Below are 23,157 nucleotides of genomic sequence, written 5' to 3' on the forward strand. Positions count from 1 at the left end.
AAAACGAATCTTACTCAACTGGGGACACAAACCCAAAGAGTGCATGAGATACAATATCCATTACCGGCAGACCGTGGATAAGATACTCGCATGAGATATATTATCTATTACCGTCAGAACGTAGATAATAAACTCGCATGGTAAGAAACACCAGAGATACCGGTTACTGGGTATATAATAGGTGATTTACCGAAAACGTGAATTGGTATATATGCCAAAACACTCATCATCCAGAACACAAACTGGTTAAAGGATGGATATTCGATTCTACAAAGAATACGAATCTTGCTCAGCTGGGGAAAATCAACAAAGGATTCCAACTAAAGAGCGCATGAGATATAATATCCATTACCGGCAGACTGTGGATAAGAATACTCGCATGAGATATATTATCTATTACCGTCAGAACGTAGATAATAAACTCGCATGGTAAGAAACACCAGAGATACCGGTTACTGGGTATATAATAGGTGATCTACCGAAAACGTGAATTGGTATATATGCCAAAACACACATCATCCAAAACACAAACTGGTTAAAGGATGGATATTCGATTCTACAGAGAATACGAATCTTGCTCAGCTGGGGAAAATCAACAAAGGATTCCAACTAAAGAGCGCATGAGACATATTATTCATTACCGGCAGACCGTGAATAATATACTCGAAAGGAAAAGACACCAGAGATACCGAAGTATATAATAGGTGACTAACCAAAAAGAGAGACCATCGATACCAAGCATCCGGGTAAACGAAAGATAACTCAAAGGGATAAATTGCAAGCATCCGGCAATTATCCGACAACAAAGAAATATTCGATTCCGCAAAGGGAAATAACGAATCTTACTCAACAAAGAAAACACAAAAGGCTTCGACTGAAGAGTGCATGAGATATATTATTCATTACCGGCAGACCGTGAATAATATACTCGCATGGAAGATTATCCACAACCGGTTACTGGGTTAATAAAGGATAAATCAACCGAAAAGAAAGGCATCGGGATACCAAACCAGGTATATAATGATAACCAATCAAAGGGAGCGACAGACATTACCAACAAGAGGGTAAATGAAAGGCGATCTGCTGAGGATACATTGATGAATCAATGGTCCGGGGAACACAATCACTGACACAAGGTGAAAGGACCCGCTGGGGATAAAATTGCTAGCATACGGCAATTATCCACAAAAGACTTGCTAGGGATATAAGTGCTGATCTGAGCAACTTATCCGAGCAAAGGGAAATCAACATCAAGAACTAGATGAAGATAACCACAAGGGGGGAAATTGTCATCGGTTGGGATGAACAACAAAGTTAACTCTGCAAGTGGAGAAAACAGGGTTTATGACTACCGGTTTGTAGGTAGAAAAACCGCAAAGATAGGACTTACGACTGCTGGTTTGTAGGCAGAGGGCCAAAAGGGTGGAGATAACCACAAAAATTAGGGTTTACATCTACCGAATACGGGGTAGAAGACCAACAACTCCGCGTGGGGATAGAACAAATCACAAATCTGCACGGGAAACCAAGATAGGGTTATAACAAACCACAAACTGCTGAAGAGCAGGAAAATAGGATTTACAACTACCGGTATGAGGGTAGAAAACCAAAACTCTGGCTGGAGAATAAAAGGTGTATAACCACAAATTCTGTCAAGAAAGCCAGGAAAAATAGGACTTATAACTACCGGTATGAGGGTAGAGGCCCAAAACTACTCCGCTGGGGAACAACCCACTGGGAAGCACAAGACATTTGACAAATAGCCAATTCGGGAATAATCCGAAAAGGCAGACTGAATCAAGACACGTCCTAATGAGGATATAACTCAAATAGGAAAATCCATCCCAATATATGTGTTGGGAGGAAACGGAAGAAACCGTCATCCACGAGGATATATCTCAGTGGGGAACTGCAGAAGGAAAGACAACATTTTCCACTTATGGGCTGACTCTATATGGAGAGATTTATAACGCCCGACATCTGCTTGGGGAGATCTATAAAGAGATCTGTATTACCATAGTAGGAGACACGACAAACAAAAGATATATGGCAAGAAATGCGACATGAATATCTGAATGTTTATGAATATGCATGAATATGCGTGATTTATGTTTGATGAATGCTGACAAAACAGACAATTCTAACACAAACAGGTTCAGGAACCAAACGTCCGGTATTATACTTCCAGGGGAAAAACCAGCTGGAAAGCCAATCTGCGGAGATCTACATGCTGTAAAGCAAAGATCTGCGGGTACTGCTGAAGAAGCAGAGGATCATAGATATCAGGAAACAACCCAATCGGGTGTACAGAAAGTCACAACAGGCAAAACAGCCACCAAGACTAATCTGTAGGGGAACAAGAGAAGTCCCAAACTATATGCAGGAGATCCCAGTGTTAACTGAGAAACAAAAAGTGCATTGCACAAGTACGAACTGCTGTAGAAGCAACTCCACATAACTCCACTGGGGAATAACCCACTGAGGGAGAATGATATCATCCAAATAGAATCTGACTGCATAAGCAACTCTACTGGGGAAAACTGTTGGCTACTCTCTTGGGGAACAAACCACTGAGGGAGGACAGATCAAACAAGTAGATTCTGCGACAAACCACTCCACTTGGAGAGAATATACATAGCCAGCTGATCACAACAAGTAGATTCTGCAATATAAGCCACTCTACTGAGGATCACAAATAGTCAGGAAATCAATCCATTCTCTGGATGCTAACGTCATCATCCGACCATACTGGGGATTGAAGGAGTAACCAACGGGCAAAAACCGCCACAACAAACACTCTGCAGACTATGCTGAGGAAAAGATGATTGTAATATACTAGGATGTCAACCCAATCAACCACTGAATAGGAAAATAAATCCTGCTCTGCTGAAGAGGAAAACTCTGATGGAGAGATAGCAACAATTCCGCTGACGACTTTGCCGGGGAAAAGGTAAAGTACTGGGTATCAAACCACTGACTTACCGAGTCTTTAAAAAGAAAGCGATCGCGCCGAGGAAACAGACAATTCCGCTGGCAACTGCACTGGGAAGAGTGATAACAACTCTGCTCGCGAATCCGATGGGGATATCAATAACAGCTCTACTCATGACTGTGTTGAGGAGACAAATAAAGTCTGGGGCAGGCGACCCACTGGAGAAAGTGACGGGGCACCAGGATGATAAACCATCAACCGCCGAAACTTCTACAAGGAAACACCCATGCTGGGAAAAACTGTTGCTGGAGAAAACGAAGTCTTCAACAACACTCTGCTTGCGACTATACTGGGGAACAACCCCACCAACAAATCTGTTTGAGGAACAGCCTCAACAAAGATCTGAAGAAAGAAGATACAACCAAACCAGGAATATGAACCAATGTCTTACCTGTTGGAGATCGTGCCACCCTCGGGAGAGCACTGAGATATTCTTGAGTATCCTTTCAATCTTGTGAATGTTCACTTTGTTTAAAACAAAAATTTTGAAAAATTTGATTTGTTTAAAACAATGACATTTTATCAATTTAAAACATGCAAAACATTTGTTGAATTGAAACAAATAAGAGTGCAAATAATTGGATAAAAAGCTCAAATTGATTTAATGGAATGGTAGCCTGCAAATGGCAAGACTCCATAGATCTGTACAAATTTGAAATCAGTGATATATATTGGAAGAGGGCTACATTGAACATAATGATCCTTTCTCTACCAATTTGAATCTCGATGTATCCGAAGCTTCAGTTAACGACGAATCGAGAATCTTCTGACGAAATGACGACTGATAAACCAGAAAGTCTTGTCAGGATGCAGTTACTTGCCAAATCCCTAATTTTTGCCTAGATTGCCCCAGGGTGAGGTACTCAATCTAGCGGGATGCAAATATTCTCTTTTTTTCAAGTCTCTAATTTTTGCCTGGATTACCCTTGCAGGTTCTCCACCGAGACGCTCATTTTTGCCTAAGCCGCCCTTTCGGGTTTTCAACTTAGCGAGCTATTCTGTTTTTTTCATTTGCATATACTTTTTTTTTAGGCAAAGTATCTCTTAACTGCATCTGAATTCACAGGACGAGTGAAATCCTCCCCATCCATTGTTGTAAGCATCAAAGCACCGCCTGAAAAGGCTCTCTTAACAACATATGGACCCTCGTAGTTTGGAGTCCACTTGCCCCTGGAATCGGGCGCGAAAGACAAAACTTTCTTGAGCACGAGGTCACCTTCTCGGAACACACGAGGCTTGACCTTCTTATCGAATGCTTTCTTCATTCTCTGTTGATATAACTGACCATGACACATGGCAGTTAATCGCTTCTCTTCAATCAAATTCAACTGGTCGTAACGACTCTGAATCCATTCAGCATCAGTCAACTAGGGACTTGAGGGTATACTTTTCTTTTTTCCTTTGGAAATATTTTGAAAATTTTTTCCTGATTTTTGATTTTTTATCTTTTTCACCCTCTCTCTTTTTTTTTTTTTTTTTTTTTTTTTGTTTTGCGATGCCCCAGTTTAACTGTTTAGCTGATTCTTATGATACAGCTGAATGAACTCCTTTTGGTGCTCAAGAAGGTGGGTAATCTCATCAGGAATCCCCTTCAACATCATCTTCCTCTGCTTCGAATACAAAGAATTCAAGATTGGGAGATGGCGTTGGATCATTATGTTCAATGGGTTTAGAAATCCCTGCATAATGATTCTGGATAATGAAAAGCTTTTGATATTTAAACAAGCAAATCATTTATGCAGATGAAAAATGTTGTTTTCTTGTTTTTCAGGGTTTTTTGTGATCACTGATTTCATGCAAAAGCAAAAAGTGAAAACAAATGGAAAAACAAATGTTTGACAATGCATTAATTGAATGAAAACATCATTGTATTAAATGCTGCCAACAATGTCATCGCTTCTCCTTTTGGCATGGGAGAAGGGTTTTGAACAAAGTGAACAAATCACGCTGACTTATGAATGACTGTAGGAACATCCACAGCGACCCAATTGTGGCAGACACCACCAGGAATGATGAAATTGTTCAGGTCCTCTGCATCCTCTTCCAAGATAGCAGCAGCTTCCTCTTCAGGTTGATCAGCATGGATGAATCCTCCACTCGTGAACAAACCTTGCTCATTGAATGCCCCAGAACAGTAGACAATGCCAGCCCGGGATCGGTTAACCAGGAATAAATCCATCAACAGGAATAAATCCATCAACAGGAATAAATCCATTAAAAGCACTTAGTCTAGCAAAATCCTCCTCGAGTTCACAATTCTCTTGCTCAGGATGATCCATCAATCTGGCAGAATCGGCTCTGGTATAGTACCGGCGAAATGCGTCTTCAAAATAAATGAAGATCGCAGGGTCAGACCACAGGACGGGAGACCGGAACAAAACACCTGCTTATGCAAATGATGCATGAAGTGTTTATGCATATGCTTGTTTTTATATCAAAGGAACCCGAGGGTTTTATTTGCAAACTTTGAAATATTTGAGCATTTTGATCATATATGAGAATATCTCATCAGATATATCAGGTGAAAAATTTTTCCCGGTTTTTTCATGTTTTGAAATTTTTTGCAAATAAACTCCTTTAAGTTCCTTGAAAATTTTCTTTTTTCTGATGACATGAATGCGGATGAATGCGTGAATGCATGAATGCAACAAACACACTCAAGGATCAAGCAAGGCACACCAAACAAAGGTCGTGGGAAAGCTCATTGTATCCCTAATATCAATCATCCATTTTGGTGGATTTAGGTTTTCACCTTATCGACACCCAAGTTCCATTGATATTAACGGTATATGAACCGACTCGAACATTCTTAATATCAACCAGCCGCTTTGGTGGATCTTAGGTTTTACACCTGATCCGGGTTCCATTGATATTAACAATGTTTGAACGACTCAACCACGAATCACGGGTTTGCTGAGAGTCACGAGCATAGAGTCTCGGTTAAGAACCACCCAAAGGGAGTGTACTAGGGTTTAAACCTGCCAGACATGTTCTATCAGAGGTTCCCATAATCATCTTTCCATCTTTCGAATATTATCGGAGGAACGAATACTCGTATTCCAAGAATATTCTCAAGAGAAACTCTTATGAGTGTAGTATCGCGTAACAATCGTATCAGAACTGACATCTGAACGACCTCCGCACTACGGTCCTAAAAATAGGCCAAGATGGGTTTGGTAAACTAAGGTCCTTGGCTTCTGCGGCACATGATTGAAAGAATAATGCCTAACCACAAATAACTTGTGTGACATTATTAGTTCAACATGACCTCCACCAAGTGAATGGACTCGCAAGTCAACTGGCTAAGGAATACTCCACGCCAGTCAACAAGACTATGCCATTCTCCTATCCTAGAGTGCACTCGAGTTCGGGTATAGAACTCATCTCACAGATCACCAAAGCAAACAGCAATTGTATATCAAGCAATTCAAACATTACAATCAATACAGTGATCCCAAATTGTACAAAAATATGTCAAATAACAAATAATAGTATAGCACAACAAGGGTGAAAAGTAGGCAATACCACCAGGGAAGGTCTAACGTCATCCCCAGCAGAGTCGCCACTTTCTGTAGCGGTGTATTCGTCGCTATATGATTTATCGATTAAACCATAAGCAAAGCATACAATGAAATTTCGAGTCGCCATCGCACTTTTATTTATCCAAAGGATTGGCTAAAAAGCGAACAAAAGCCTAAGAAGTTTTACACGTAGAAAACTAATAAAAAGATCAGAGAGTCTGGGTAAGGGGTAAATTACGCAATGGGAAGGTGTTAGGCACCCACTACGTCCTAGGTACTCCTAGGGAGCCCTTTTCACACTTGTTGTATAAAATTGTTATTTGTTATGACATAAGTATTGTGCAAACATGATTGGGATGATGAGAAAAGAATGTACAATTTTATTGGGTTTGAACGGATGAACCCGCTGCCTACGTACCTTCCATCAAACGTAAGGATCAAAACGCCGTAGTTCGGCTAAAAAATTTCCAAAAGTTGGTGGATTCAATTTTAAACAATAGCACTGAGGCTTTTCATTATCAATGGGAGAACACTCGACCAAGACCAACATCCACCATGCGAGGATAGCTTCGACGTACTAGAGGGGTTAACCCTGTTTTCAGTACGAAAGTCTTACTGTCGACTCACTAAAGATAAGGTGAGGTTTACATCAACCACAATGATAATTGAAACCTATGGCTAATGCATGAAAAGATTAATAATGGACAAAGCCAAAACAAGTGAATGGGTGAAGTTAATTGATTGTGATTATGAAAATGAAGTCAAAGTATGATTAAGATTAATTCAAAAGAAGTGTTATGAAATGGAGTTTGGAAAAAAAGTCAAGGACTTGGGTCCAGGTTTTTAGTTAAAAAGCATGAAGATGTTTGCACAACACTTATGTCAAGTTTGAAAAGTAATGTGTGAAAAGGTTTAGGACATAATGGGGATGAATGGATGAAGATGGATTGTAAAACTTCTTAGAAGGTTCACTTCTTGAGATCATATAGGAGATGATTCAAGTGTGTCCTTTGGAATGGAAAATGAGTAATAACAAACAAACAAAGAAGAAAACCAAAAAAGCGGATACCAGATGCCAATCACTAGGCTTATACCAATCTCCTAAAACAGAACTGGATATCAGAGGCCACTCAATGGTCTTACACTAATCTCCTCAAACAAAGAAATAAAAGGCGGATACCGGATACCAATAGATGGATTTACACCAGTCTCCTAAAACAGAACTGGATATCAGAGGCCACTCTATGGACTTACACTAATCTCCTCAAACAAAGAAATAAAAGGCGGATACCGGATACCAATAGATGGATTTACACCAATCTCCTAAAACAGAACTGGATATCAGAGGCCACTCTATGGACTTACACTAATCTCCTCAAAAGAAAACAAGAATGAAATATGGAAATCAACTGCCAATCTATCTGGACTTAGGTTAACTCCACATATGATCATAGGAAAACCAATGCCACATTACAGGGACTTACAATGGATCCTCACATACAAGAACAAAAGCAACATATGATCATAGGAAAGCAAATGCCAACTTACAGGGACTTATAATTGCAACCTCACATAAACAAAGAAAAGCAAAATATGGATGTCAAATGCCAATTTGTCTGGGCTTACTCTAACATACACAGTATGATCCTAGGAAAACAAATGCCAACTTGCAGGGACTTACAATTGTATCCTCACATACTAACAAACAATGCAACAAGCAAAGATAAGATGAGTGGCCAAGGTGATGGTCTTATACTCACTTCCATATCATAGGAGCAATGGCCAATGGATGGTCTTACAATTGTCCTCAATGGGTAAACAACAATGATAATGTCACACAGACAAATGAGATGATCATGCACTAATGGGCAATTAATGATGATAAATGCATAAAGCATACAAGCAAACATGTGTATATGAGATAAACAATCAATCCAATGAAGTCAATCAGCACACACTATAACCATACAATGAGGCTCACACAAAGGGTTAGGCACTGAGGCCAACTGGAATAGGGTCAAAAGTTGCTCTTAACCTTGCCATTGAGAGGCTAAGGTGAAGCAGATGAAAGGATATGAGGGGTGTGCCTCATTGCTCTTATCCCTGATCAGGGAGAGCATTTGAATATCAGAAAGTGTGGGAGCTCAGAAAGATGGAGCTCTTTCCACATATTATTGACTCGATAGATCTTGGGTTTTGATCTCAATGCTACAACCATGTAATGGGAGCAAGGAGAAGACTCACAGAATAGTAGGAGATAGGTTGCTTATCTCTTTGATCTACCAATTGCCTTATTTGAAGGACTTTTCCTGCTTGGGACAAATATAAACACACACAAGCATTGCCTCTTAAGGAGGACTTCAGACAGTTGCCTGGCCAAGTAAGAATGAACAGTTAAATCAACAGACAAATGTGCAAAAGCACAAGACCCAAATCATATGAGTCAAGTCACCTACAAAACAAAGGTTAGCTCATGATAAACAGATAAACCCAATCAACTTGCAAAAGCACAAGACCCAAATCATATGAGTCAAGTCACCTACAAAACAAAGGTTAGCTCATGATAAACAAATAAACCCAATCAACTTGCAAAAGTTTCTTTGAAGCATTTGTTGCTCAACCTGAAACAATGAACTCAAACATAAGCCAGGAGACCCCTAGGACAAGCCTAGGGTCAAAAATGAATGAGAAAGTCAAAACAGCAAGCCATAGTCAACCAAAATCAAGTTTAAACATTTAAGAAGCAAACTCAATTGGTCCCACATTCATATCATTCATCATCATGATTTCATAAGCAAAAGAAGTCAAAGCATGGCAAATGAAGGCTCATAAAAGTCAACAGCAAGACTTAGCTCAACACCAAACATAAACAATTCCAAAAATTACCAAATAATTCATGCTCAATCACAATCCATAACATGACATGCATATAAAATTTCAGCTCAATTGGATCATGGGAAGATGGTCAATAAAAATCAGAAAGTCAAAGCAAGTTTAAGCATGCTCAAAGAAGTCAACCAAACATGTATCAACTTCAAAAAATCATAAGTCAGTGATAACAAATGATAAATGGATGGGATCAACACCATGGCAAAGCTTAGGATGTCTAGTAATCACATGTAAAATTTCAAGTTCATCCAATAAAATATGAGAATTTCACAAATGGAATGGCAAGATGTGTCACACAAAGTCAACATTTGACTAGACAGGGGAGAAAAATCTCAAACAATTAGGAAATGGCATAATTAATTCCAAGAAAAATCACAAGTCAACTAGACATATAAGAGAAGGTTCATGCAAAATTTCACATCAATTGGAGGTCAGGAAGCATGTCAACAAAAATCATGAAATTGCATATCATTGGTGTGACACAAATTGTCACACCCTACTTCAAAAATTCATAACTCAGCAACCAAATAAGATAAATTCAAGAACTCTACATCAAAATAACCATGGATGAGTGTAGATTAAGCACAAAAATTTCAGGGTCATTGGATATATCCTCATCATTTCACAATTGAATTGGCAAAGGGTACAAAATATGCATACATGAGCAAAACCCTAATACCATTTAAAATTCGACCAACCAAAAATTCAGCAAAAATCATGATAAAATACTAGACATCAAGATGAACACAATGCTGAAATTTTCATGAATTTTGGATTAACAATGAATGAGTTGTGATTTTTGTAAGATGATGAATCAAATTGAAATAAATCTTAAACAAAAAAAAAAGAAATACCACATGATTATTTAAACAAAACATGGCACGGTGGCAATATCGTAATTCTGGGCACAAATAAATGAAACGGTGAGTATCGATGGTGATGTGGCACGCTGGGACAGGCAGCATGGCTATGGAACAGTAACAGGGCAAGTATGCAATACGTGAAAACAAGAAAATCTGGGAAAATTAGGGTTTGCTATACAGCAACAGTAACACTCTTCATCATCTCCAACAATCGTGGAATTAACAGGTGCCCAGAAATGGAAGTTAAACATGGCATTCGAATCAACAAACATCCAGCATGCATATTCCAAACATCATTTGCATTGAATCCAACTAGTTAACACGAATCGAGCAACAATCATCATGAACAACAAATTTCAATTCCAAATATTTCACTCAATACTCAACCATTTCAAATGATACAAAGTTCAATGGAACCAGCATCAAAAGATCTATCAGAAACATCTCATGATTTTTGAAATAGAGAGGGTCGAAAACTTACTTGGATTTGAAGAAAAGAGTGAACCAGTTGTTATTTTGGAGATGTAGGCTCAAACAGATGAAGATTATGGTTGATATTGATGGATACTTGAAGAAGCTTAGCTCGAACAACTCAAATCCAACTTGGATCAACACTTGCCATGGTTGAAGCTTGAAGAAAAACAGAACACGAGATGAACTTCCAGCTGGGGTTTGATGCTACAAATTGCTTCCAAATGATGGCCAGGTGATGGATCAACCAATGTGGCTCGTGGTTCTTTGGAGTTTTTGAGCAGAAATTGTAAAATGTGAAAATGGTGTTCTTGAGAGAAGAGGGTTTTCCGTCTGTTTGTGAGGCTGCCGCTAGGGTTTAATGTGCAGAAAATGAGGTTTTATACTTCTGTTTTAACTTGGTTAATGAAGTGCTAAACATGCTTATCTTAAATGAAGCCATTTTGCCAATTGCTAATTTTGAACCAATATGCACATGGAGGTGTGGTCTGCCCGAGTTTGGGCCTTGGACAAGCTTCAAATATCATCCCAAAACAATTCCAATTGGCTACAAGTGTTAAAAATGACTAAATCAAAAAGTCAATTTTTCAACATACTTGAATTTAATTAAGGAAAGTCCAAAAATGCCATTTTGCATGGTGTGGTTTTGATGAATGATGAATGCATTTTTGGAAAGAGGGGAACAAATAGAGCTTGTAGGAAAAAACCCCACCAAAATTGGCCAAATGGTTCATGAGATATGGCCTTTTGAAGTTCACAAATTTTTGAAATTGAATTGATCATATCTTGCCAACCATACATGGGAATTGAGAGTTCTTGGACTTTTTGGAAATGGGAGAACAAGATATTCAACTTTCATGTTGGGCAAAAATTCATTTGAAGCTTGTATCATGATGCAAGTTTAAGATCAAGAAGTTTCCATTTTTGGCAAATTCCAATTACAGGTCAACTTTCTATTTTTGGAAATTTCTTGTCTGACTTTATTTTCTTCACTGTGGATGCTTGACATGATATATGAAGCTTATATAAGCATGAATGAGACCTCTCAGACCAAATCCCATCACCAAATCCTTGATTAAATGGACAGTTGACCAAGTTTGACTTTCTAGGGTTTTGCCTGACTGAAGCACCTTCTGATGAATTCCAAACCCTAATTCCTTGATATCTTGATTCCAAATGATGTCACAACATATATGAACCCTTGATGATTGATCATGGTGCCCAAATTCTGCAAGAATGGCCACCATCCACTGCAATGCCTGATCTTGACTGATTTTGACCTAATTGGCTGATGACTGCTTCAGCTGCAAGTAACATGGTTAGATGACAATATTTTTGTACTTTTTAGTTAGTAAACATATGAAAAGCAAAGATGTACAAAAGCAAGTCATGCTTGGTGATCAAGAATCACACTCACAAGGCAACCTACCCACTAGGAGGGAAACTAGGGCATGCAATGATCCTTGAGGCCATGATATGATATGATATGGGCCATGAGGGATCCTAGGGCCAAAATTGGGGTCTTACAGGGAGTTTGTTGGTTCTATGTGTTGGCAGCAATTTTGATAAAACCTAGAATGTTCACAAGTTGTCACAAGTGTTGTCTTGACATAAGATAACATGTACCTGCAGGATGTTTAAAATGTGATTATGCAGGATTTTACTGAGATGTCAGACCCAATGTCATGACATTTGTATACAGAACATTCAGTCTGAATGTTATGTATTATGTGATTGCGTTTTTAATGCTAATCTATGTATGATTGATGAGATGATTGAACGCGCTATCAATAAGTAATTACAACTAGATTGACTTATTTTCCAAAGAGATATAATCAACTGTCATGAGAAGATTTAAATGGAAAATAGTTTTAGGGTTTTATGATGTCCAAGCCCAGCCAACTGCTTCTATATAAAGGACATGGAAAACCTGGTTTTATACATAAGAAATAACGAACGAAATATTGAGAGAGAATAAGGGTTTTAGTCTTGTGTAGTCGTGTGAATTGTAAGCCATTAAATTCATCCATAGATGATTGAATTGGTCTGATTTTTGAGTTGTAATTTGTCCACTCTAAGCTTTTAAGCATGAGTGTGTGCTTACTTGATTGAAGCTTTTAAGTAAGATCAAGTATGTGTCTTTGAAGAGTGTCTTCTTTTCATTGTAATTCTTGTTTTATATCACTGCTGTGATTGAGGGGGAGTGAGTAGGATCTCATATCTAAGAGTTCTTAGGTAGAAGTCACACAGGTAGAGATTACGTGAAAAGACTGTAACTTGAAGTTGTTTACTGAGAGTCTTTGAACTAATTTTGTTTAGTGGATTTCCTTCCTGGCTTGGTAGCCCCTAGACGTAGGTGAGTTTGCACCGAACTGGGTTAACAATTGCTTGTGTCTCTTGCATTATTGTTCTTTATCTTTTATCGTGTTTGTATTATTCAGATATTAGTGTCGTGACATTACCTTCGACATCTCATATCTGATACCAGAATTCCACACACTAATAAAAAAAACCTCCCTTTTCCCCCTTCTGAGGTTCCCATCCATATCTATTATCTATTTAATCACTCGAAGAAAGCGAATAACATTCAACTAACATTCAAATATTAGACAAAAAGGTTCCCGTTGAGTACAACGGACGTGAGGCGTGCTAATACCTTCCCCTTGCGTAATCGACTCCCGAACCCGAATATGGTTGCGACGACCATTATTCTCCATTTTTAAAGGTTTTATCGATATTTTCCTATTCCTTCATTGGAATGAATAAAGTTCGGTGGCGACTCTGTTCGAACAAACATTTGACGCGTCCATCGCGAGGGATCGTATTTTTTTCGAGGTGCGACAATTGAGAATCAAATCAAAGATCAAACCCTTCAGATTGTCAAGCTTAGGTTCCTTGTACTTAAGTGTGAAAGTGTTTCTCCTTGGAGTTGTCATTTTCAAGTTCTCAATTCCTGAAACAAATAAGAGACAACTAAGAGTTTGCTTTTTATGATGTTGATGCAATGTATGTGTATGAATGTGATGCATTTTTTTGTATAAGTTCAATAGGCTTAAGCCATAGATAAGTCTAATTGCTTCGTATAGAACAGGGATCTCACCAGGTATGATCTAAGGTTTCAAAAAAGGTTCCTAGAGTCATGGATCCATTAGATTGTTTGCTACCTGCGATAACTTACTTGTCGGGCATCAACTTCATCTAAAGAATCTACTCTAAGTGAGGTTCTCGCATCGATCCAACGAGAAATTCAACCCGCAAACCCATGCTACGCAACCATATTTCCTAGTTGGACAAAGGATTAAGGTTCTACAAATGGTCCCTATAGTCATGGATCCTAAAGAAAATATCTAAGCTTACGGCAACTTACTTGCCGGGTGACAACATCCTCTCAAGGATCTACTCTAAGTAAGGTTCTCACACTGACCCAACGAGAAATTCATCTCGCGGACCCGCACTACTCAACCTCGTCCTATCTTATGTTTTTACTCGAGACTCGGGTAAAAAGTTTTCCCCGCAAGGTTTGCAATCAGAGTATCCAAGTACCAAAGCATAATGGAACCAATACAACATATTTTATCAATATGACAATAAATATAGCAAAATCAATAATGAAAGGCCACACAAGTAAACAAACAAAGGCACACAAACGACCTAACTAGGCTTGACTCACTTAGGGAGATTGGATGTTCCCCAGCAGAGTCGCCATCTGTCGCACCTCGAAAAAATGAGAACGCGACTTAGCGAAGCGCAATCGCACGCTCGCATGATGGACTGAACAGAGTCGCCATCGAACATATATTTATTCCTAAAAAGGAAAGGGGGAATATCGATAAAACCCAAGAAATAACGATAATGATTATAGTCGTCGCAACCAAATCAGGGTTCGGGAGTCGATCACGAAAGGGGAATGTATTAGCACCCCTCACGTCTGTTGTACTCAACGGGAACCATTAGATTAATTGTGCGCGTTAGTGTTAGCTTGAAATGTTAGGCTTCTCAAGTTATTATGAGGGAAAGAATAATAGGATCAAAAGAAAAAGAGAAGATGTTTTTTGATTTTGCAACGAATGGGACTAAACCTAAGTTTTTTATTAATGGGTCTGACAAGATTTACAAATCTTGCTCCTACGTATCTCCGGGTGCAATAGAGAACTCAAGGCTTACGTAGTTCTAAGTAGAAAAATATTTGTTTGTTGGTCGACTTTAGTGAAAGCTATCTTGTATTAATTGACTAGAAACATTGTTTTACCCAAAATAGACGAGGAGCAGACGTATACATCACATCGAATGGATTTACAAATCAACATTCGGAAAAACGTCACTTATCTCAACTCAACAATTATGGATGAAACATTTCTTTACATCACCTTAAAACAGGATGTCTTTCGTTTATGAAAAGGTTTTTAAAGATCAATCGCACGGCGGCAAAAAAAGAGTTTGATTGGTTGAATGTATTTTTTGGCTTGAAAGACGAATATTTATGACTTGCAAGCTCTTACAACTTGGGTCTAATACTCGGGACTACGTTTGGACCTTTCACCCAGGTAATCTTTTTCTTTCAATTTTAATGAGAAAAGACGTTTGAATATTTACAAATATTTTGAAGAGAAGATGAATACATAGGGCTTACAAGCTCTTACAACTTGGGCCTAATATTCGGGATTACGACTGGATATTCCATCCAGGTAATCTTTTTCTTCCAATTTTATTGAGAAAAGAAGTTTGAATATTTACAAGTATTTTAAAGAGAAGACGGATACATGTGGCTTACAAGCTCTTACAACTTGAGCCTAATATTCGGGATTACGACTAGATATTTTATCCAGGTAATCTTTTTTCTTCCAACTTACTTGTGAAAATAATTTGAATATTGGAGCATTTTGAAGAGAAGACGAATATATATGGCTTACAAGCTCTTACAACTTGAGCCTAATATTCGGGATTACGACTGGATATTTCATCCAGGTAATCTTTTTCTTCCAACTTTAATTAGAAAAGATGTTTGAAAGATAATAATATTGGAACATTTTGGTGACGATTTGAGATTGAAGTAACTGAAGCAGAAGTTTAGACAAACATTTAATGGAAGTTTTTACAAAGGTTTGATGTGGGGTAGACCTAAATATGTTGATTATAAATAATAAATAAATATACGAATAAAATATAAGTTTCATTTTGACGCCTAAAAAACGAAAATAGAAAAATAATAAAAAATAGAGTTTTGAAATAATTTGAACTAAATGGAGATATAAAAATTATTAACCTAAATAAAATAAACACAGAAGAAAAGAGAATAGATAAATATGAACCTACAAGAAATAAAAATGAGGAAAAGAGAAAATAATCAAGGCAGGAATCGAACCTAGGATCTAGTGGGAGACAAAGGAAGTTTTAACCACTAGGCCAAGAATGGTTAGTTGTAAGTTGGATGCATATGTAGGTACATATATAAAACTATAAAGAATAATTAAAAAAAATAAAAAAAAAAGGTTGGGACGCACATGAGCGGGTGAGCATGCGTTCTTGGGGCGGGTCGGGCCCGACCCAACCCCACTTAGTGATTACAAAAATTCTGGAAAACCTAAACCTAATGAGAAGTCGCCGCCCCTTGGTCCAATTACCTCCAAGTTGAAACCAAATATGCAGCAACTAATGAATGCTCGACCAACTAAATACCAACGGTCACTATGTGGGAAGTGGAAAGTAACTTTTGGCATTTCCTAACAGACCTCGAGCCAACCAAAAGGACAAGACATTGATGGTAATGGGTAACAGTAAAACTAGCAGATTCCCATTAACACAAAGAAAAGGGCAAAATTTGTACATGTCTCTTCTAGCTTCTCTGATGGAACCGAAGCAAACTCTCCAAACTCTTCTAAAAAAACGGCCAAAGAACAACTCACGAACCAGATCCAAAAACCTAGATCACAATTCCGGCCTGTCCCTCACCGCATTCATGGCTTCGTCCACCTTCATCAAGAAACGGCGTCAAGAAACCGCAACTGATTTCATCATGATTCTGAATGCAACGTGCTTGCGACGGTGACGTTGATGAAAAAGAGCTCGATGGCTCCGACTATCAAGGTTCGTGACGCATATGGCGTCAAAGACGGCAGCCACGGACGCGATTCCGGCCTCACCACCTGTGACGGCGACGTTGATGAAAAAGAGCCTGAACGACTCCGACCGCTTGCATGCTCGTGACGGCGGACGACCGCCTAACATACGATTCCGTCCGCATCACCCTTCATCAATCACCAAATATCCAACAGGGTTTATAAAGGTCACAAAGAAATACTTGCAACAAATCAAGCTATGCAAAAAAAACACCACGCACAGGAAGTTACAACAAATAAAATGTGAAAGACAAAGGATAACTCACCGATGGAAACCGGGTAATATCTTCCTCTTGCTTTTCGTTATTTCTGCTTCTTCCTCTATGTCCACTGTATGAGTCCAATAACCTTGGATATGTTGCTTCGAATTTTTACTGGTTACCGAGAGATTTTTTTATATTAATTCAGTAACAGTCTTAGGATTTTTTTTGTGTCAAAAATTTCTCTTGTGAAAAAAATCCGCCCCCTGTCTCTGATTTTTTTCGAATTTATGTGGGAAGAAATTAGGGTTTAATTTGATGCATGATGATGAAGGTGGAATAGTGCAGAGGAATCAAATCTGTTAGGTGTACGTTTTTGCTATTTTGGTGAAATTGGGGTTGCTGTACTTTTTGTCTTGCTGAGTTTGTCTCTTTGTGACAATGAAGATTTTACTGTTATTTACAAATTACTGTACTTTTACTTACTTCACTCTCTTTTTTTTGAAATTTTTCTTTCCTTTGCTTAGGTCTCAAGGTATTAAGAGGAAGATTCAAGTGGAATGTGCTCTAGTGATTTTGGGATTGTAGAGACATGGAGTAAGGATCATGGAAGATTGAAGAAAGTGCCATAATTTCTTTATGGCATTAAGTTTGTCATTATAACTTGTAATGTAAACATTCATGGATGTTCCAAATCCAATCTTAATTCAAAAAGAAATTATTTTGTAATTTTCTATTCAGGAGTTCTTCTTATGATGTAAAAACTCTTTTTAAAACATTTCACTCTTGAAATGAATTGCCTTTGAAATCAACTCGAGTCAAAAAGGGTAAGATGGAAATATAAAGAAAAATTAAAAGTAAAGTAAAATGTTTATTTATAAACGTTTTATGAATTTTTCTCAAAAGACAACAATATGATTTAAACCAAGAAAAATAATACACTCATTATTTAAATCTAAATTCCAAGCCAAAGTCAAACATTATTCAAGAAATAAGACTTATTTGTAAAAATGGAATTGTGATGACCATGGTCATAGATGGTAGATTCAAATGGTATGAGATTTACAATTATTCTAAATTGAATGAAAAGGATGTATGCATGATAACAATATATGCATTGGTCTTAACAAAATAGCACAATCAAAATTAACTAATCCTTGATTAATGAATTCCGACATGTGCATGGAAATGAGATCTTATGAAAGGCTCATGATGCACTGTACAAATGAGATGCTAGTGAATCATACAGATAATTTTATGCAAATGAATGTATGCAATCGAATGAATGCAGATAATTGAAATACAAATGAAAGGTCTTAGGTGGGGCAAAATTTAAGGTGTGACAAGAGGAACATTAGAGAATTCACCACAACTATCCATAACATCCACACTACTCAATGTAGAATCATACCAAACGATATCATCATTAGTGAGAGACATAAGTCTCTGAGACCACCGTAGACATTGTTTGTTCTCCATAAAAGCAGGCATCTGAGGCAAGTGCGAAATAAACCACTTGTACAGAAGAGGAACACAACACACAATAGTCCCACCACCTTTAGAATTCCTCAAATGCAAAAAGAAGTACATATCACCCAACAAAGTAGGCACAGGATTTCCAATCAAGAAAATTCTAATGGCGTTAACATCAACAAAATTATCAATGTTAGGGAACAAAGCCAAACCATAGATGACGAACACAAAAATGGCTTCAAAAGTATCCACACTACTGGCTTCAGCAAAAGTAGTAGCTTTCTCAATAAGGAACTCAGAAGTCAACCCAAACATTCCTCCTTTCTTCACCCAATGAGCCTCAATCTCATACTTCTTCAGATGAAGGGCTTCGGCTATAATATGAGATATGGGAATCTCCTCAAATCCACTAAAAGGCAACTTGTCAGAAACAGGTATTCCCAAGAGATGGGCATACTCCTCCAACATAGGCATAAGCTGATAATTGGGAAAAGTGAAGCAACGGTAGAGAGGGTCATAAAACTGAACCAACACACTCAAGAGTCCTTCCACTACATCAGCAGATAATACAGATAAAAGCTTCCCATTACGTTGCTTGATGTCCAAGGGATCTAATACAAAAGATGATAGCTTCCTTAGCTCTTTCAAATTGGGACATCTGAAATTGTACTTCTTAGTGTTCCTTCGTCCATAATCCATGGTCTGAAAATATTTGCAAATAAGACCTCAGTTCCTTGAAGTTATTTTTTGTGTGATGAATGTCATGATGCACATGGATGCATGAATGCAACAATCACAAATAAGGGATCACACACAACGTAAACAAACAAAGGTCAAGGGATGAATCAAGTCATTGTCAAGATCAATCATCCATTTTGGTGGTTTATGGTGTTCACCTTATCAACACCCAAGTTCCATTCATATTGATAAGACTTGATTGGATCAATCAAGAATCAAGGGTTTGTTGTGAGTCACGAGCATGGAGTCAGGTTAAGAACCATCCCAAAGGAGTGTACTAAGGATAAAAACATGTAAATCATGTTTTGAAAAGTTCCCATAGTCTTACTTCCATCTATCGGATATTATAGGTTAGGATGACTGACTCATCAACCCATAATATTCTCAAGAGAAACTCGTTTGAGTGTAGTATCGTGTAACAACTGTTATCAAGTCTACACTTGAAGAGTCTCCGCACTACGTCCTAAATAGGCCAAGTGGGGTTAAATGTTCTAAGGTTCTCAACTTCTCGGACCCCAAATCAGAGAAAGTAATGCCTAACCACAAATAACTTGTGTGACATCAATAGCTCTAAAAGGGTCTCGACTGGGTAGATAGGTCTCAAGCCAACTTGTTAAGAACTACTCCACACAAGTCGAACATGATTATACCATCCTCCTATCTTAATTGCACTCAAGTTCGGGTTAGAACTTATCTCACCACTCAGAGATCACCAAGCACAACAAGCAGATTATATCACATAAATAAGTATACAAACGATATACAATTATATACACATAAAAAAGTAGGCTAAACCCACTGGAGACTACTCCCCAGCAGAGTCACCACTTAATTTTTGTAGCGGTAAATTCATGACCATTAAACTATGGATAAACTTAACATCAATAAAACCAGAGTCGTCACCGCGCTTTTATTGTTTCCAAAGGAAAAGGAAAAAGTACGAACAAAACCCAAAGATAAGAAGTTTTCAAATCAAAACTAATAAAATGTCAGAGATTACAGGTAAGGGGGTTGGTTACACAGAGGGAAGGTGTTAGTATCCAAAGTGTCCTAGGTACTCCTAGGGAGCCCTTTTTTATGTGTGTATGTGTTTTTGGTATAAAATATGTTTGCAATAAATAGAGTGTGGGGATAAGAAGAGAATTCATTAATTATATTTTTGTATTTGACAAGATCTTCAGACTTGTGTCTACGTACCAACATAAAAATGAGGGATCAAAACCTCATAGTTCATGGTAATAATTTCAAAGTGAGTGAATTGCTTTTAACAAAAATTTAAATTTAAAAGAGACACAAAAATCCTAAAAGAGTTTGAATGAGTGTTAGTTCTTTTTGTCATTTGAAAATTTAAGTCAATATGGTTAGATTCATTTACAAGTTTGATTTAGGAAAAGAGTTTTAAAATACAATAGCATAAGGCCAAAGTTTCTAATTTGCAATAAAGTCTAAGTTTAGAAATCACAAACAAAGAAGGTTTTTGAAAAGAGGGAGAGATTTGAAATTTAAGAGAATGGGAGGAGATGAAGAGACTAATCCTAAGAAAAAATTTAAAAGTTAAGAGTTGAAAAGATCTTACCAATGGGATCACTACGCCAAATAAGGGAAAAGAGGGCGCTTTTTTTGGCCTATAACAGCGCTTTAAAGCGCCCCTCTAATCTGGCGCTGGCATAGGTAAAGATAGCGCTTTTTTTCCTGGTGAAAGCGCTCTCTAAAGTGGCTCTTTAAGCCCTTTAAGGGCCACTTTAGAGGGCGCTTTTTAAAGAAAGCGCCCTCTAAAGTGGAAACTTTTAAGGGTTTAGAGGGTGCTTTTACTGGAAAGTGCCCTCTAAAGTGGAAACCTTTAAGGGTTTAGAGGGCGCTTTTACTGGAAAGCGCCCTCTAAAGTGGAAATTTAAAGGGTTTAGAGGGCGCTTATTTTGGAAAGCGCCCTCTAAAGTGGGTGGTTATTTAACATTTACATGCATCACATGTCTCTGTGACCATATTCTCATTTCAGGTTATGTTGCAGCCACAAGAGGTAACCAGAAGAAAATGGCATACAGCTGCTTGTTATAATTCACAAGAGCAACTAAAGGTTCTTTTTATGCTTTTATAATATTAAAATACAAATACTGATATATGCTTATTGTTTATATGATCCTCTTGCTATTTGAAATGTCATGAACCGAAACCACTGCTACTCTAATTGAAATGTATAATAACCACTCTCTTTCATTTATTTGTTTATAATCAATCAATTACAACAAAAATGCAAGTATGCTGCTAGATTAGAAAATCATACTGTTTTGGTATTTTTCATATTTAACAAGACCAAAGAGCACCAAAATGAATTGAGTTGATTCAGAAAAAAAAAATATGAATGTGAATACATGAGTGAACACTAGCTGAAGTGCTACTCGAAAGGAAACTTCATCTGAAAAACTGTTGTATTTCTTCAAGAGTTTTTCCCTTTGTCTCGGGGACCCAAATGGCAACAAATCCTGCTGTGAAAACACACACTGCAGTATATATTGTGAAGGTTCCTGATAAAAACATAGGAAACTTCTGGTTAGAAATAATAGAGATTTATAGAAAATTAACATAGGCAATGCACACAAACCTCCCGAACTCCAATCCAAGAGCAAATTTGCTGTTAATGTAACCAACCAGGAAAAGAACCAATTGGCAAGTGTTGCAAAACTTCCAGCTAGGCCTTTGATGTTAATCGGAAGAATCTATTATGTAAAATATATTCAACACATCAACTATCACATTATATTACAACAAAGGTTTGTTCATATAGGGTTGTCATGCATATTATTATTGAAGAAAATTGTACCTCAGACATTATAATCCATGGCATTGCTCCTAATCCCAGAGAGAATGCAATAACCATGACCTGAAAGAAATTGAAAGTTTATAATAATGAAGTTAGGGAAACAAACAATAGAAACCATCATTTGTGTAATAAAGTTGTATTTACACACCACAACTCCAGCCACCGATACGAGGCTCAATGTCGCATATAAATCAGAATCTGGTGATATATATTCCTGAGAGCAAATTCAACATAAAATATATTATCCATATAAAAAACCAAAAATATAAAGAAGAATTTACTGATATATAATCCTGTGAATCTGTGTTACAAATTTCTGAACATTTATGCATGAATGCATGTGTAATATCTAGTTAATGTTTATGTATATATAAAAATAAACAAAAAAAAATGTTCAAAAAATATAACAAACAAAAAAATTATTATTACCTTCAAGTAGAATGATATTGAAACAACCAAAAGACTCAAAGCCATTGCAGATGAAGAAACCTGCAATAGGAGATTTTGATTAATCTCTTATTACCCTCCAAATAAATAGTAATGTGAATGCAAAAATTATCGAAAAAGCTCAGACTCACAATAAGTAAAAGCCGGCGACCAGATTTGTCTGCTAACCACAAAGTTAAAATCGTAGCAAGAACCTAAATGACATGTAAATATTGTTCAGATTATGGTCTGATAAATTTGGAACGTTACAAATTTAGTTTCCTTTCGGTCGAACCTGAACAGCACCGACTCCAAATGTTGCTACATCACTCGAAACATGCGTCTAAATCTCGGAATAACAGGAAAATACCACAAGACTTTTGCTGGAGACAACTTGTTCTTATATCGCGAGACACCGCATTTAGGACACTCATTTAACGATGCATACTCATTTCGAAACAAAACGCAATCGTTTGGACTTGCATGTATCTTATCATAGCTCATGCCAATAGAGCACAATAATGCCTAGTCTCCATTGCTAGCATTGCAACACAATAATTATTGTTGAGAATACTCAATAAATGTATGAACCAAGAAAAATGAAACCAAAAATGAACAATAGCGAACGTCAGAAGAGAAACCAAGTAATA

The 23,157-nt window shown here is 37.5% G+C and overlaps 1 protein-coding gene across 1 annotated transcript in view; it reads right to left on the reverse strand.

Moving 5' to 3' along the window:
• LOC127101920 (sugar transporter ERD6-like 6) overlaps nucleotides 1-22,836 on the reverse strand; it is a 44,242-nt gene extending 21,406 nt beyond the window's left edge. Inside the window, exons 1-6 of the mRNA XM_051039346.1 lie at nucleotides 22,803-22,836; nucleotides 22,660-22,722; nucleotides 22,511-22,570; nucleotides 22,230-22,295; nucleotides 22,082-22,141; nucleotides 21,863-21,977 (exon numbers count right to left, since the gene is read on the reverse strand). Of these exons, the coding sequence (XP_050895303.1) occupies nucleotides 21,863-21,977; nucleotides 22,082-22,141; nucleotides 22,230-22,295; nucleotides 22,511-22,555 (286 nt within the window). The 5' untranslated portion in view covers nucleotides 22,556-22,570; nucleotides 22,660-22,722; nucleotides 22,803-22,836. The remainder of the gene's footprint in view (nucleotides 1-21,862; nucleotides 21,978-22,081; nucleotides 22,142-22,229; nucleotides 22,296-22,510; nucleotides 22,571-22,659; nucleotides 22,723-22,802) is intronic.
• Between the last annotated feature and the right edge of the window lie 321 nt (nucleotides 22,837-23,157).

The sequence above is a fragment of the Lathyrus oleraceus genome, chromosome 7, assembly GCF_024323335.1.
Source record: "Lathyrus oleraceus cultivar Zhongwan6 chromosome 7, CAAS_Psat_ZW6_1.0, whole genome shotgun sequence".
In the NCBI taxonomy this organism is placed as follows: domain Eukaryota; kingdom Viridiplantae; phylum Streptophyta; class Magnoliopsida; order Fabales; family Fabaceae; genus Lathyrus; species Lathyrus oleraceus.